General features: G+C 56.3%; 1 protein-coding gene across 2 annotated transcripts; it reads left to right on the top strand.

The window, feature by feature from the left end:
• Positions 1-3,542: 3,542 nt before the first annotated feature.
• Positions 3,543-11,547, top strand: CEACAM16 (CEA cell adhesion molecule 16, tectorial membrane component). Of its 2 annotated transcripts, XM_058280395.2 has the most exons (6): positions 3,543-3,671; positions 5,106-5,450; positions 5,774-6,049; positions 6,899-7,177; positions 9,205-9,531; positions 11,348-11,547. In XM_058280395.2, the coding sequence occupies exons 1-6, from the start codon at positions 3,635-3,637 to the stop codon at positions 11,356-11,358; spliced, it is 1,275 nt and encodes a 424-aa protein (XP_058136378.1). In that variant the 5' UTR covers positions 3,543-3,634; the 3' UTR covers positions 11,359-11,547. The 2 variants fall into 2 exon arrangements, with proteins under 2 accessions (XP_058136378.1, XP_023441998.2); XM_023586230.3 differs by lacking the exon at positions 11,348-11,547 and having other exon boundaries at positions 9,205-9,679.
• The last annotated feature ends 4,042 nt before the right edge of the window (positions 11,548-15,589 follow it).

A 15,589-nucleotide genomic window follows, 5' to 3' on the forward strand; every position in this document is an offset into this window, starting at 1 on the left:
GAAGAACACACAGTGAATGGACACAGAGAGCAGACAACTAGGGGAGAGGGGTGGGGATAAATAAAATAAGTCTTTATATATATTTTTCTTAGTAGTCACACTAAGAAAACTTTAAAAAGTAGAGGGGGGCAGAATTAATTTTAATAATATATTTTCTTGAACCCAATATATCCAAATTGTTCTCATTTTGACATGAAATTGATATTAAAAAATGACTAATGAGCTATTTTACTTTTTTTGTTTTTGGTCTGCATGAAGCCTTCAGTATCTGCCGTGCTTTTTCACTTACTGCTGTCATCCGGAGTCCCCTCTGGCACCTTCTCTCCGCCCTAGGTAAATCTGCTCCCTAACCACCCTCGCTCCGCTCAGTCCTGCTCTACTTTCCTCCAGAGCGTTATCTCCACCTGATGTAACATATTTATGCTTTTGTGTTTGTCTTCCCCCCACCGCAAGGTCAGCTCCCTGGAGCAGGGGTTTTGTCCGTGCCACGCACAGCGGGGGCCCCGGCACCCGAGCCCAGCGCGGGCGCGAACTGGGTGCTCTGCAAACAGTGGCGCGTGAACAACGGCCCCCACAAGCGCAGCCCCGCGGTGGGGCCGCCCAGGGCAGAGCCCTCCGCCCGCCCCCGCGTCACCTGCTCGCCCCTGTCCAGCCCTGGCGCCCGGAAGGCGCCTGAGACCCTGCAGGAGCTGCAGCTCTGCATGGGACCGCGCCCTGGAGGAGGAGCTGGGGGGGACTGGGCAGGGCAGGGGGAGCAGACGGGGAACGGTGGGCGTGAGGCCGTGGGAGCAGCGGAGCCATGGCTCCTCAGCCAGACGACGTCTCCGGAAACCTGGGACTCTCTGGAGACGCCCGCTCTGGGTCAGTCACTCCTGGTGTCTGGTTCCACAAACACTCCCTGAGCTCCTGCTCCGTGTCCAGCCCCGCGCCGGGCAGTGCCGGGGCTCAGAGGTGACCCCGGCAGCCACCCCCTGCCCCCCCTAGGGCTCACAGTGCAGTGGGGGAAACAGCCCTGTCCCCAGACAGTGACGACCCAGAGTGGACAGGACCGGGGTGGGGGACGCAGGGGGCTGGGAAGCCCAGAGTGGGGGGCCGACCCAGCCCGGGCAGCAGGGAGGGCTTCCTGGAAGAGGAAGAATTGTAGGCAGGCATGAAGTGGAGCAGTCCGACAGAACGAAGCAAGGATGTGCTGGGCGAGTGCAAGTGAGACGGGAGAGCTGGAGCAGAGAGTTCCCGCGAGAAAGGGGTGTCCAGTGGGTAGGGGCCAGGCTGTGAGGGGCCGCAGGGACACAGCAAGGAGCCTGTGCCTTCTCCCGAGGGCAGTGGGGAGCCACGGCGTGTTCAGAGCAGGGCTGGAGGGAGGCTTGTGCTTTAGAGAGACTGCCTGGCCACGGGGTAGAGGGTTGGGAAGGGGCAAGATCAGGGAGGGGGCTGGGGACTGGAGGGTGACCAAATCCGGGGACTGGGGTAGGGGTGGGGTGCAGAGGAAGAGATGGCACCTTGGGGTGCGGCAAGCTGGGCCAGGGGGCGGGGGTGGCAGGGACGAGGCGGGGGCTCCCTGTCCACAAGGGGCTGGCTCTGGTGCCTTCCCTGCACCAAGACAGGAAGAGGAACGGATCTGGGGGAAGATGCCGAGGTCAGGCTGGGACAAGGTAAGTGGCAGGTGCTCAGGGACATGCAGGGGGGGCAGCCCGGACAACACTGGGGCTCAGAACAGGGGTGAGGTGAGGCCACGGGGGGGGGGGGCGGTGAGCAGGAGGCGCCAGGCCACCCACACCTCTCACCTGGCTTCACCTGGCCCCTCCCACCCCCCTCCCCGCACCTGCTGCCTCAGGGCCCCGCCTTAGAGGGCAGCCCAGGACAGGGAGCTGGAGGGAAGCAGGACAGGTGAGGCTCAGGTAGGGCCCTTGAAGCATCGTCACTACTAAGAACGCCCCCGCCAGGACGCTCTTCTCCCCACAGCCTCGGCTCAGAAACGCCTCCCCTGCCACCCCCACCCCAACCTAGAATCACCAGTCCACTTTAAAAACCCGGATTTAATTTTCCCAGCAGCATTTCTCTCTACCTGGACTGTATCTTACCTTTTTCCTGGTTGACCCCCGAGGGCAGGAACTTGTGCCTGTCACTGCTGTTGCCCCCACACCTACAGCAGCGCCTGCCACCCAGTAGGTGCTCTGTAAATGTTTGCCAAACAAGCGGATGAGTGATGTATTGAGCACTTACTGTGTGCCAGGCCCTGCGGCGAGCACTTCATGTACATCTGCTCTTTAATCCTCCCAATGGCCCCACGAGGAAGGGTACTTGTATCACCCCCCTTTTCCAGAAGGTCACGGAGGCAGAGGACCTGGAGCCGGGACCTGTGCCTGCATCTTCAATGGCAGTGACACTGGCCAGACGTCACGTTGGGGGCCCGTCTCCGCCAGGTCTGCTTAAATCCTGCCCCGTGGTGCGTCCCCAGCTTCCTTCTATTACCCTTGAGGTAGGGTGGCTACCGGCCCTTTTTCTTTTTAATTGTGGTACCGTGTACAACACAAAACGTCCCATTGAGCCGATTCAGGTGCACGGTTCAGCGCACGGTAAGCGCGGCTCTGGATGCTGCACCACCATCGCCAAACTTCCTCATCCTCGGCAGAGACTCCGTGCCCACGTGTGAGAACCCCACCCAGCCTCAAGTTCAGAGCAGCAAATGGAGCCTCAGCCGGGGCTGCCCCAGCTGCACGGCCACAGCTGGTAAACGCACTGCCGAGCTCGGAATTTGCCTTTCTCTGACCCCAAAGCCTCCACCATCGGCCCATTTGACTGGAAAACGAGGCCTCAAGGGGGAAGAGAGAAAATGTGGATTCTTACCCACAAGCAGAGCCCTGGAGAAAGCACGCAGCCACCCCAGCTTCCTTCCTGCAAGGAGCTGCCCGGCGGTGCCCACGTGCAGCAGAGCTGCCCTCCCTCTGCAGCATGCCGGGGCTCCTGGCTCACACCTTCCCTCTCTCTACCTGGCGGCAGGGGTCCCCCCTCCCCGCTCTGAGCCCAGGCGGGGCCGAGGGGCAGTGGGGCGCCATCCTCGCTCACCACAGAAGGTCCAAAACCCCCCTGAGCCCGGCGGGAACTTGGGCACGCCGTGGCGCCTGCCCGGTGCCTCCATGTCCCCCTTGGCCCACCTCGGGGGTAGTTTTGACATCACTGAGATGACGCCTGTAGGTCACATTTGACACTGAGGCTGGGAAGACAGTGGTCGTCCGTCACCGGTTTTGTTCTTTGGTGACCCCCAAGGCGAGTGGGAGGCCAGGGCCTGGCCTGGTAAGGACTGCCCTTCCCTCTCCCCCGCCCTTCCACCCGCCGACCTGGTTCTCCTCCCAGTCCCAAATCCAGGCCCTCGGCACCAACAGGGCTAGGCAGCTGCCCCAGGAGGCCTGGCCGGGTCGTGCCCCCTGGCCGGTGCCCGCCACACCCACCCCGGTGCCCACACAGGGCCCCAGATCCGCGGTGACTCGATCCCTCCAAATTCAGGTGATCTCCCCCGGCTCCAAATCCCCGCGCCCTCCCAGGTCCCGCGGCAGACGGAGCCAGGCCCCAGCCGGAGAGGGCCTCGGAGCACCCGGGCACCGACGCGTCGCCAAGGCCGGGCTTGGGGTGAGAGATGGCGCTGACCGGGCACGGCTGGCTCCTCCTCAGCGGTGAGCGAGAACCCGCCGCCCCTCGGCCCCCTCTGGCCTCAGGGACGAGGGGACCCCTGGCCTGGGAGAAGGAAGGTGTGAGCCAGAAGCCCAGCCTGCCGGGGAGGGAGGGCAGCTCTGCTTCAGGCAGGCACAGGGCGCTCCTCGCCAGCCAGGGCCAGGCCGGGGCCGCTCCCAGAGAGCTTATCAGGGGCACTACGGGGATGTCTAGAAGGGGACGTGAGCCAGGGCCACGGGCCACTGCTATCCTCTCCTCATTCCTTGGACAAAGACTTCTGATCATGGGCTAAGCCTGGCCTCGGGCGAGTTTTATCCAGCAGCTTGGCCCTGTACTGCAGATGTGGTCTGAGGCAGCTGCCTTCCCCTTCTCGGCCTCAGTTTCCTCGTCTGGGACATGGGCCTAGCTCACAGGGTCATTTGTAGGTCACTCTAACCAGCGTTCGTTAGCACTTGTGCCTGGAGCTGGTCTAAGTGCTTTCTGAGGGCTATGAGGCAGGCCCATTTTCACAGATGAGAAAAGTGAGGTTCAGAGAGGTGAAGTCACTGGCCGGGGGTCACACAGCCAGGAAGCAGCAGGGCTGGGTGCCAGCCCAAGAGGCCACTGTCCTAGGCATGGAAAGTACCAGAAACCCGGCCGGGCATGCAAGTGCTTCCCACGAGAGAACTGCCGTGGCCGCCCACTCCAGGAAACCACACCCAATTCAAACCTAAGCAGCTCTGACCAGCTAATCAGTTTGAGGGTATCTCTGTTCAGTTTGAGGGAGAAAAAAGAGAGTGGAACGTGTTAGCCAAATCCACGCTCCATGCTGGGGTCGAGCCTGGAGAGGCCCTGAGCTGGGAGCCAGGACCCAGTGGCAGGTCCAGAGGTCTGACGTGGGACCGTAAAATTGGCTGGACCGGAGGAGCCAGCTCTGACCCCTAACACCCGGTTTCGTGACTTCTGGTGCAGAGGACGCTCTGCGGGTCCCCGCTACATGCGCGGCGTTAACCTAAATCCTCAGCGCAGACTGCGGCACTCAATCCTCCCAACACGCCCCTCCCTGGACGGAGACCCGCGCCCGGCTAGCTTTTATTTTATTTTTTTCGGCCAGCTTTTATCGGGCGCTTACCGTATGCCAGGCGCTGGTCTGAGCACACTGTGCCACTGAGTCCTCCAGAACCCTCTGAGGTTGGCAGTATCTCCACCGCCTCACGGAGCAGACGGGGAGGCAGGGAGAGCTGACGCAGCTTGCCCAAAGCCAGGCGCGTCAACTCCAAGAAAGATGAAGTGGTTAAGGGGTCGGGAGTCAGGCGGCTCTGGGTTCAAATCCTGGCTCTGGATGTGAGGACCTTAAACCTGGATCACCCCTTCTCCGAGCCCGAGTCTCCTCCTCCGTCCAGCGGAGGGACCCGTCAAGCCCACCCCACCGGGCCCCTCTTCTTCCTCTTCCTCAGCCACGTTCCTGGGGGCCGCGGCGGAAATTTCCATCACCCCCGAGCCCGCCCAGCCAGCCGAGGGAGACAACCTCACCCTGGTGGCGCGCGGGCTCTCGGGGGAGCTGCTCGCCTACAACTGGTATGCGGGGCCCGCCCTCAGCCTGGCCTACCTGGTGGCCAGCTATATTGTGAGCACAGGCGACGAGACCCCCGGGCCGGCCCACACGGGGCGGGAGGCCGTGGGCCCCGACGGCAGCCTGGAGATCCAGGGCGTCCTGCCCAGCCACTCGGGCACCTACATCCTGCAGACCCTCAACAGGCAATTTCAGACCGAGGTGGGCTACGGACACGTGCAGGTCTATGGTGAGACACCCCCCACACATACATATCCCCTTCCATCTCAGCCGAGCCTTCCCATCTCCCTCCTAATCCCTCTTTCAAAAAAAAAATTTTTTTCTAAACAGATGTAAAACCATTGGGGAAAAAAAGACCTAAAATAATTAAAATGCTCGCCTCCTCCAAGATGGCTTCCAGGATTTCATTGCCTCCTGTTCTGTTCTTTAGCCCTCCTGCGGGGGGGGTCCAGGGGCACCGCCAGGATCTGGCCGTGCCCCTTGCCCGAGTGGGGGAGGTCCTCGGAGCAGGCGGTGCCCGGCCCCCTCCCCCTCTGTCTCTTGCCCCCACAGAGATCCTGACCCAGCCGGTGGTCCTGGCCAACAACACGGCGCTGGTGGAGCGCCGCGACACGCTGCGCCTGGTGTGCAGCAGCCCCGGCACCGCCAAGGTCCGCTGGTTCTTCAACGGCGAGACCCTGCCCATTACCCTGCGCCTTGGGCTGTCCCCTGATTGCCGGGTGCTCACCCGGCATGGCGTCCTCAGGGAGGAGGCCGGAGCCTACCAGTGTGAGGTCTGGAACCCGGTCAGTGCCAGCCGCAGCGAGCCCATCAACCTGACCGTGTACTGTGAGTCCTCCTGGCCCCCCAGAGATCCCCGGTGCCCAAACCGCATAGGTGGGGAAACTGAGGCCAGGAGAGGCGGCCCAAGAGCTGGGGTGGGGAGCCAGGGGTCCCTCTTAAAATACACTTTGACCCATCACCCAAGGCCTTTGAAATGGAATAATCCATCCATGTGAAGCAATGCCTGCAGGAAAGGGACGTGGGACTGCTTGGCTTTGGGTGAGCCAGGGAGGGAGTGGTGGGATGGAGAGGGGGGTAAAACTAAAAAATATAACCCAAGCATGGAGTCCTTCCCAGGGGCGGCAGATACGCAGTGTGGAAACCTGAGAAACTAAACCACAGAGGTACATGAAGACCAATGACGTAGAAAAATTAGAACCTAGAATCCCAGAACCCTACGACCTAGATTTCAGAAGCACGGAGTTCTAGACTCTGCGACTCCTAGAACCATCTACTTCTAAAATCTTAGAGCCACCAAATTCTAGTCTCTTAGAAGCATAGATTTCTAGAATCTTAGAATCCTGGAACTAGAAGCTTCAGCTCCTGGAGCCCTAGAATTCTAGACTCTTAGAATGGCTTACTAGAAAAAAGTCAGTCCAGCTTTATTATTTTTTTAAATACCTTTCATTGTGTCCAGCCCAATCCCTTCTTTTCACAGAAGAGAAATCTGAGAGCCCCGAAAGGGGAAGTGATTCTCAAGATCCTAGAGCAAGTTAGAGACCGATGTGGGATTCGAAAATGCCAGAGCTCTTTTCCCCTCCATGGGGCCCAGCCTGGTGGAGAGAAAGCCGGGGCTGCCACCTCTACTCCCCTCTCCCTCTCCCACCCCGTTTCTCTCCCTCCTGCCTCCCACAGATGGCCCAGAACGCGTGGCCATCCTCCAGGACTCCACCACCCGCACAGGCTGCACCATCAAAGTGGACTTCAACACATCCCTCACTCTGTGGTGTGTGTCCCGGTCCTGCCCGGAGCCCGAGTATGTGTGGGCCTTCAATGGGCGGGCCCTAAAGAATGGCCAGGACCACCTCAACATCAGCAGCATGACAGCAGCCCAGGAGGGCACGTACACGTGTATTGTGAAGAATGCCAAGACCCTGCTCTCCGGCTCTGCCTCGGTGGTGGTCAAGCTCTCTGGTGAGTCGCCACCAGCCTGTTCAGCACTGCCCTCCAGGGAGCCCCCAACAGACAGTGACGGTTTGGCTGCCCTACCAATGGTTAGGTTGCCATCCGCCCAACAGATGATAGGAAAATGGGGTGTCACGGACCATTCATTGGCCAAGTGACAAAGTGGCAAGTCAGGCAAGCCCCTCTTCATCCAGGTGACAAAAGGAACCAGCCCCAGACACTGTTACCTGGAAATCAAATGGCAAATCAGACTCTCTTCTTTGTGGGTTGACAAAGCGGGAAATGGGTCCCACTTCCCACATTGTTGGGGTGACAGCATGGGAAAGTATTTGGATGCCCCTTCAAGGGGCATGAATTCAGTCCCTAGCAGTTTAGTGCTCAATCCACTCTCTGCGACACAGAGAGCTCAACTGCAAGCAGATCACTTGGTTATCTGCTGCAGATGACGGCACGTGAGTGCATACGCACACACACACGCGTGGAAAATCACAGCCAATCTCTCTATTGGTAGATGGAAAAACACAGCCAGGGAGGCATTGTCTTGCCTCTGTCCTAAAACGACCTGGGGACTGGGTGTAGCATGGACACAGCTGGTGCTTTCAAAGCCACTGGGATCCTCAGGGGACAGTTTCTCATCCCTGGGGATGGTGGCTTTGAACATTGGGGCCTCATTAACTCCGCCTTGGTTCCCCTGGGGACAGTGGGAACGGTCCTGCCCTCCCTCCCTCCCTCCCGCTAACAGGCTGGGTCTCATCCAAAGGGTGGATACTCTTTCACCCAAAGCAGAAATGGCATCCCCAGAGGTAAGTGTACCTCCTGCCCCACCCCGCCTGGGGCCTTGGCAGGAGGCAGGGGGGTGGACCTGATGACCTCAGGCACTGCCCCCAGCCCTGCCTGTGCAGGCCAAGATGGGGGGGTGCCCCAGGTTGCAGGTATGTGCAGGGAGTGGGTTCGATATCCCAAGGGCCTCCTGAGCTGTCAGCAACCCTGTGGTGGGGGCCGGCAGGGAGACAGAGGAAAGGGAGACACCAATTTCCCCCTTGGGGGAGTCTGATGGAGGAGACACGGACAGATGGTCCTGGACATGGAAGAATGGCCCCTTTATTTGAGGAGCTGCCAGTCAAATGGAAGAGGCAATGCCTCGTCCTCCATGGTCTTTCCAGCAGTGATGGGGGAGACATGACACCTAACCTCAGGGAGCATCCAGTCAGAGAGAGGAGACACAGCCCTCTTTTGGGGAGAATTTCCATTCTGACTGGGGAGACACGGTCTTGAGGAGACATAACCCTGTTTTTTGAGAATTCCTAGAATAATGGAGGACGCACGGTTCCCACCTTTGGGATACTCCCAATCTGATGGGGGAGTACAGGCCCCCATTATCTAGGAATTTCCAGTCTGATGAGGTAGACATAACCTCCACCTTCTGGAGTTCCCCAGCCTGATTGGAGAGACCCAGCCCAATAATCTGAAAGTTCTAATCCAATGGAGGAGGCAGGATCCCCAACTTGTAGGAATGTCCAGTCTGATGGAGGAGACATGGCCTTCTACCCTCTAGTCTTTCAATCTGATGGGAGAGCTCTAGGTCTCCTACCCCACCTTTTGGGGTCTTTCAGTCTGACAGAAGAGACATAATTTGGTAGATGCAACTCCAACCATCTGATGGGGGAGACACGGCCCCCATATTCTGGAATTCCAATCTAATAGGGGAGACATTTCTCCCAGTTTCTAGGAATTTGCAATCTGATGGAGGAGACATAACCCCTTCCTCTGGGATCTCCCATTCTGATGTGTCTTAAAGGCTGGGAAGTTCCAGGCTGACGGAGGAGATACAGCTCCCAGGCAGGCCCTGGTGGGGCACAGAATCCACCCCCACAACCACACAAGTCGCCTCCTTCCTCTGTCTCCCTTCCCAGCACCCTGCATGGGGGAGTGCCAGCCAGTCGGGGGAGGCATAAATGAGCCGGCAGGGGAGGGAGGAGGACGCCACCCTCCAGGCAGGCCCAGCTGACCCAGGGCCTCCCTCCCTCTCTCCCCAGCTGCGGCAGTTGCCATGACGATTGTGCCTGTGCCGACCAAGCCAATGGAGGGCCAGGACGTGACACTGACCGTGCTGGGCTACCCCAAAGACCTGCTGGTCTACGCCTGGTACCGCGGGCCTGCCTCCGAGCCCAACCGGCTGCTCAGCCAGCTGCCGTCCGGGAACTGGATCGCCGGCCCCGCGCACACAGGCCGGGAGGTGGGCTTCCCCAACTGCTCACTGCTCGTGCAGAAGCTGAACCTCACCGACGCGGGCCGCTACACGCTCAAGACCGTCACGCTGCAGGGCAAGACGGAGACGCTGGAGGTGGAGATGCAAGTGGCCCGTGAGTTTGCAGAAGGGGACAGAGAACCATCTCTTTTCAGACAGGAGCTCCAAGGGGAGGGCATGTCTCCTCCCTAAGATCGGGGGACAGAGGCCTAGGATGGATATGCCTCCCCCATTGGACCTTCTCTTCTCTATCTGACTGGGGGTGGGGGCATATGAGGCCCCTGCCTCTCCTGTCAAGCTGATAACCAGTGGCAGATAGGCCTCTTCCATCCGATGGAGGGCTACTAAAGGGGGCTTGAGTGGAGTTTCTCCCATAGACGAGGTATACCAGACTGAAGGTTTTAAAAGGGGGAAACTAAATAAAAATTTTTTAAAAAAAGAAAGATATAAAAAGGGGGGACATAGTCTGAGGGTGGAGCATTCTTTTTCCTTCAGGCTGGTGGACCTTAAAACACAGGAGATATTGCCTCTTCCACCATATTAGGGAAATGAGCTCATGATGGGGAGTTTGCCTCCCCCATTAGACTAGAGCTACAGAGTGAGAAGGGAATCATTCCTCCATCCTCAGACTGGGAGCTCCCAGACAAAGCAGATCATACCTGCTCTTTTCCATCACAACGAAAATGAGGACAGAGCTTCTACCACCAGAGGGTGGAGTTTATCTCTCAAACAAATAGGAGCTGTCTCTTTCATCAGGATGTAGGCTCCTAGGTGGTGAGAATTATGTCTCCTCCAACAGACTGGGAGTTTCCAGTGGTCAGGAACAATGTCTCCTCCATCAGACTGGGAGCTCTCAGATGTGGGGGACCGTGTCTCCCCCATCAGACTGGGAGCTTCCAGAAGTCAGGGACAATGTCTCCTCCATCAGACCGGGAATTCCCAGATGTTGAGGATCATGACTTCCTCATTAGCCTAGGAGCCTCCAGAGTAAGGGATTATGTCTCCCCCATTAGATATGTAGTACCCAGAATCAGGGACCATGTCTCCTCCATCAGACTGGGAGCCCCCAGAGTCAGGGACCATGTCTCCTCCATCAGACTGGGAGCTCCCAGAGTCAGGGACCATGTCTCCTCCATCAGACTGGGAGCCCCCAGAGTCAGGGACCATGTCTCCTCCATCAGACTGGGAGCTCCTAGAGTCAGGTACCGTGTCTCCTCCATCAGACTGGGAGCTCCCAGAGTCAGGAAGCATGTCTCCTCCATCAGACTGGGCATTCCCAGAGTCAGGGACCATGTCTCCTCCATCAGACTGAGAGCAACCAGAGTCAGGGACCATGTCTCCTCCATCAGAGTGGGCACTCCTAGTGTCAGGGACCATGTCTCCTCCATCAGACTGGGCGCTCCCAGAGGGTCAGTGGACCATGTTGCTGAGGCAGGGCCAGAGTCTCACCCACTAGTCTAGGAGCTCCGAAAGACGGGGGGGCTACAGCATTCCCGAGCTGGAGTCGCCTCCCCATAGGACTGGGCTTCCCTGAGTCAGGATCTATGGTCCCTCAGCCTGGAAGCTACAAGGATCCAGGACCAGTCACCGCAAGACGCCCCCACTCCCCCTCCTTCATCCAGGCTCTTACCAAACCCTGGGTTTCTGGGTCCGGGTTAGGGGGTGTATGTTGTTGGAGGGCAGCAGCCACCCCACCAAAGCCTCGGAATTCCTTTCCACCCTGTCTCTCTTCTCACAGTCAGCCTCCCTCCCTCGCACGAAGACCAAGGCCACCTTCCTGCACCTGACCCGGCACAGGCTGAGCGTGGGGCGGACGGGGCCTCCGGGAGGCCCGGGGCGGGCAGGGACGCAGGAGGGGTGGGGGCACTGGGGACTGGGTCCTCCACCTCCCTAACAGCAGCCTGGCCCCCCACCCCATCCTCCCCCCACAGCCCTGGAGTAGCAGTGCGGCCGCGAGACCTCTGGAGAGAAGAGCTCTTGGCGCCATCCACCCTCCTTCTGCTCCTGGGCCGGGGACCCTCCCTCCAGCGAGGACGCCTGGCTGTGGACCTGCTGTGCTCCTGCTTCCACCCTAGAGTTAGAGCCGACGGGCCCGACTCCCTCGCTGAGGCCATAAACGTCCTGGTTAACGCAGCCATGTGTCAGCCTCTCCTTCCACCACCCCAACCCCACCATTTCCTAGTGCCCACTCTTGCCCAAATCCAGGTGCTCCAAGCGCCCACCGCTTGATGCCAGGGCCTGCCTCGGCCTCCCCAGCTTACATCTGAGAATGCTGCTTCCCCGCGGGCCCAAGGCTGCCCCTGACTGGGGGGTACAAGCAGAGCTGGGTTTGGGGGAACTGGCCATCTCCTTCGCTGCACCTCACTCCATCTCCCGGGCCCTGAAGCAGGGCTGCTTATGCAGAGGGAAAGACTGAATTTCTCAAGAACAGTTCTGCCACCTTCTGGGCCTCACCCACTTAGCCAAAGAAGAGCCTGCATGTCCCCCCATGTCTCTCTCAGACATCCCCTGCACAACCCTGCAAAGACCTCCCTCTTCCTCTAACTACAAAAAAAAAAAAAAAGACCCTGTGAATAAACAAAAGCAAATGGGGCAGGAGTAAGAAGCAGGAGAGGTGGGTAGTGGGAACCAGCAAGAATGTGTCTTCTAATTCTTCTCATCAGCACGGTCTGAGCCACAGGCCCCACCCACCAAGATGTCCGTCTAGAGGGAGGATCTTGGTGCTAGAAGGGGTGACAGCAGCATCCAGGCTTGGGGTAGAAAGAGAGATTTGGGAAGCTCTAGAAAGGCCTAGTAGAGAGATTTCCCAGAGATTTTGGAACAGAACCTTTCTGGGGATAGCTGTGTTGATAAAACTGAGGTGTCATAGACAGAAGCCAAAAACCACAACATAGAAATGAGATGGTGGGTGGGTGAGTGTTGGTCATCCTTAAAAGAGCCCCGGAATGAGAGTTACAAAATCTTGATTATGATCCTACGTTTACCAGGGATTCACTAGAGCCCCAGTTCGTCCATCAAGGAAAAGGTGTGAACTTGGAGTAGCTCAGATTTTTTTCCAAACCATTTTATTAGTCAGAATCTTTCCTTCAAATGCAAACTTACATGAAGTTCAATATATTATTTTAAATAGTAGTGCAACAAAAGTAGGTATCAATTTAAAAGATATTCCCCATTCTATATACTCAAAAATTTTTTAAACTAAATAATACTTGGATTACAGAGGGAACCAAAATGCAAAGTACCAACCAGAATCAAATGACAGTGAGAGCACTGTACATCAAAGCCTGTGGGATATGGCCAAAGCCATACTGCAAGGAAAAATGATAGCCTTAAAATGATGACATGTATTTAAAGTACTAAAAAAAGAAAAAGTTTGAAAATAAATGAAACAAGCTTGCCGCTTAAGAAACTTTCAAGAGTCTTTCACATAACTTTAAAGTAAACTCAAGGAAACAAGTAGGGAGTTATGAGAAGTAAACACAGAAATGGATGAAACAGAAGACAAACATAAACTATAGAATTAGTCAATAAAACCTAAAGCTGGTCCTTTGAAAATGCCAGTGAAATAGATAAACTTTTGGCAAGTGCGGTCAAGAAAAGAGAGAAACATAAAGAAATGACACAAATAGCAAAGAGAGGAGCAATGATAAGAGAAAAAGAGGTCTGGTTGAAGCAGCAGGTCTGGTCTCCCACAAGTCTCAATAAATACATGCTGAGGGAAGAGGGGATGGCTGACCTGTCAATCACTCCCCAGCAGCCACTCCCCTCCACCTCTTCCAAGAGGCCAGACACTACCTCCCACAATGGAAGCTGAAAATGTCAGGTACTCACATTCCCAGACTGCCTTGCAGTTAGAGGTGCCATGTGACCAATTCTGGCCAATGAAGGAGGAAGAAAGCTCAAGTCCTATCCTTTGACTCCACCCCACTTGAGGAGACCCTAAAGGAGCTCTTGGGAGTGCAGTTTAAAAGTCATTACCAAGATCAGTGGGCTCCAACGTGGGGTCTCCAGGCAAAGGCACAGAGAAGGGAAGCCCATGGTCACAGCAGGGAGGTGAGGACAGATATGAGCCCATACTCTTAACCCCACTTGACCTAGCCCAGAAAAGGAAATAGCGTCTGTATTCCTTCCCCAAGTTCACATAAGGTCAGTGGCATATATGGATATCTCAGTTAGAAATTCTCTTCCATAGCTTAATAAGGAAGACTGGAAATAACACACACAAACAACAAAGAGAGGAAACCACTATATAAGATAAAAGTGAAATTGGTATACGTAAGAGTAATTTACCTGGATAGCTGATTATTTCGCTCACACATAAAAAGCACCCAGAAGCAAGCTCTTTAGCGCTGGAATGGTGACTCTCCAGCACCATCAAGGACACAGCTCTTTCTGTCTTTTTACTCCATCATCCTTAGCTTGGGGCTTCCATCCTCTCAGTTACCTCATGGCCTGAGATGGCTGCTGGAGCTGCAGCTGCCACATCTGTGTTCCAGGCAGAAAGCAGAAAAAAGGGGAGTGTGGTACCCCCAGAAAATCATGTTCTAAAATTAAATCCATTCCTGTGGTGTAAACCCATTATAAGTAGGACCTTTTTGATGAGGTTGCTTCAGTTAAGGCGCAGTCCAAGATGGGACTTAATCTTACTGGAGACGTTTATAAATGGGATGAATACAGAGAGAGAAAGTCAGGGGAGCAAGAAGCTGAAAACAAGGAAACCTGGCAAAGAAGGGAGAGACCAGAAGATACCACCGTGTGCCTTACCATGTAACAGGAGTCCAGAATCGCCAGGGGCCAGTTTTCAGAAAGAAAGAAGCACCTGATGATGTCTTGATTTGGACATTTCTCTCAGCCTAAAACTGTAAGCTTGTGGGAAGCGGGTTTGGCCCAATGGATAGGGTGTCCGCCTACCACATGGGAGGTCCAGGGTTCAAACCCAGGGCCTCCTGACCCATGCGGAGCTGGCCCATGCGCAGTGCTGATGCGCACAAGGAGTGCCCTGCCACGCAGGGGTGTCCCCCACATAGGGGAGCCCGACACGCAAGGAGTGCGCCCCGTAAGGAGAGCCGCCCAGCGTGAAAAGAAGAGTGCAGCCTGCCCAGGAATGGCACCGCGCACACAGAGCTGATGCAGCAAGATGACGCAACAGAAAGACACAGATTCCAGGGGCCACTGACAAGAACACAAGCGGACACGAAAGAACACACAGCGAATGGACATAGAGAGCAGACAGCTGCGGGGGAGGGGACGGGTGGGCAGGGAAGGGGAGAGAAATAAATAAATAATAAATCTTTTTTAAAAAAAGAAAATGTTTTTAAAAAAACAAAAACTGTAAGCTTGTCAGCTAATAAAGTCCCCATTGTGAAAGTCAATGCAGTTCATGGTATCTGCTTTGAGGAGCTTAGCAAAATAAAACAGGGGGAAAGGGCAAAAACAGCCCCAACCCAGTTTATGAACTGTGCGCCTTTTAAGACACCTTCCCCAAAGTGCCACCCAACTTCCGCTTATATCTAATTGGCCAGCTCTTAGCCACATGGCCACTCCAAGTGCAAGAGAAGCTCGGAAGGGCGGTTTTCTCCCTGGACATACTGCTGCCCTAAATAACATCAGAGTTCTGATATTAAGGAAAGCAGGCGCCTGAGTAGACAACTGCCAGGCTTGGCCACGCCAGACCTTGGACTCCTACCTCCCGGGTGGGCAAAATAACCTTTCTCACCTAAGCCCAAGAGGTAAGAGTCAAAACCGCAGGAGCAGGCTTTTGGGAAAGACTGGGAACCAGCAGACTCTAGCTGGAGTTGTCTTCTGCGGGGGCTTGCTGTGTGCGATGCAGAAGGAGGGCAGTGGGCAGGGCTGGGGGCTGGAGACTGAGGCAGCTCAGGTTTCTAGGTCAAGCCAGATAGATATCCCCAGCGGACAGAGGTTCCGATGACCCCAGGACCAAGGCTCCAATCTCCCCGGGCATCTCTGGGCACTGCTCCTGAATTCTCCCAGACGCTCCAATCCCCTTCTGTAACAGTCCAGGAAGGAAGAGCATAATATCATAGCTCCTGCACGTCAAGCATCCGCCATGACCTCCTACACGCACGACTTCAGTGAATTCCTATGCCCCATAAAACTGAGGCACAGAGAGAAGACTTTCCTCCAGCCCTCATAGACCCCACGGTCTTGGCACT

The sequence above is a fragment of the Dasypus novemcinctus genome, chromosome 18 (assembly GCF_030445035.2).
Source record: "Dasypus novemcinctus isolate mDasNov1 chromosome 18, mDasNov1.1.hap2, whole genome shotgun sequence".
In the NCBI taxonomy this organism is placed as follows: Eukaryota; Metazoa; Chordata; class Mammalia; order Cingulata; family Dasypodidae; genus Dasypus; species Dasypus novemcinctus.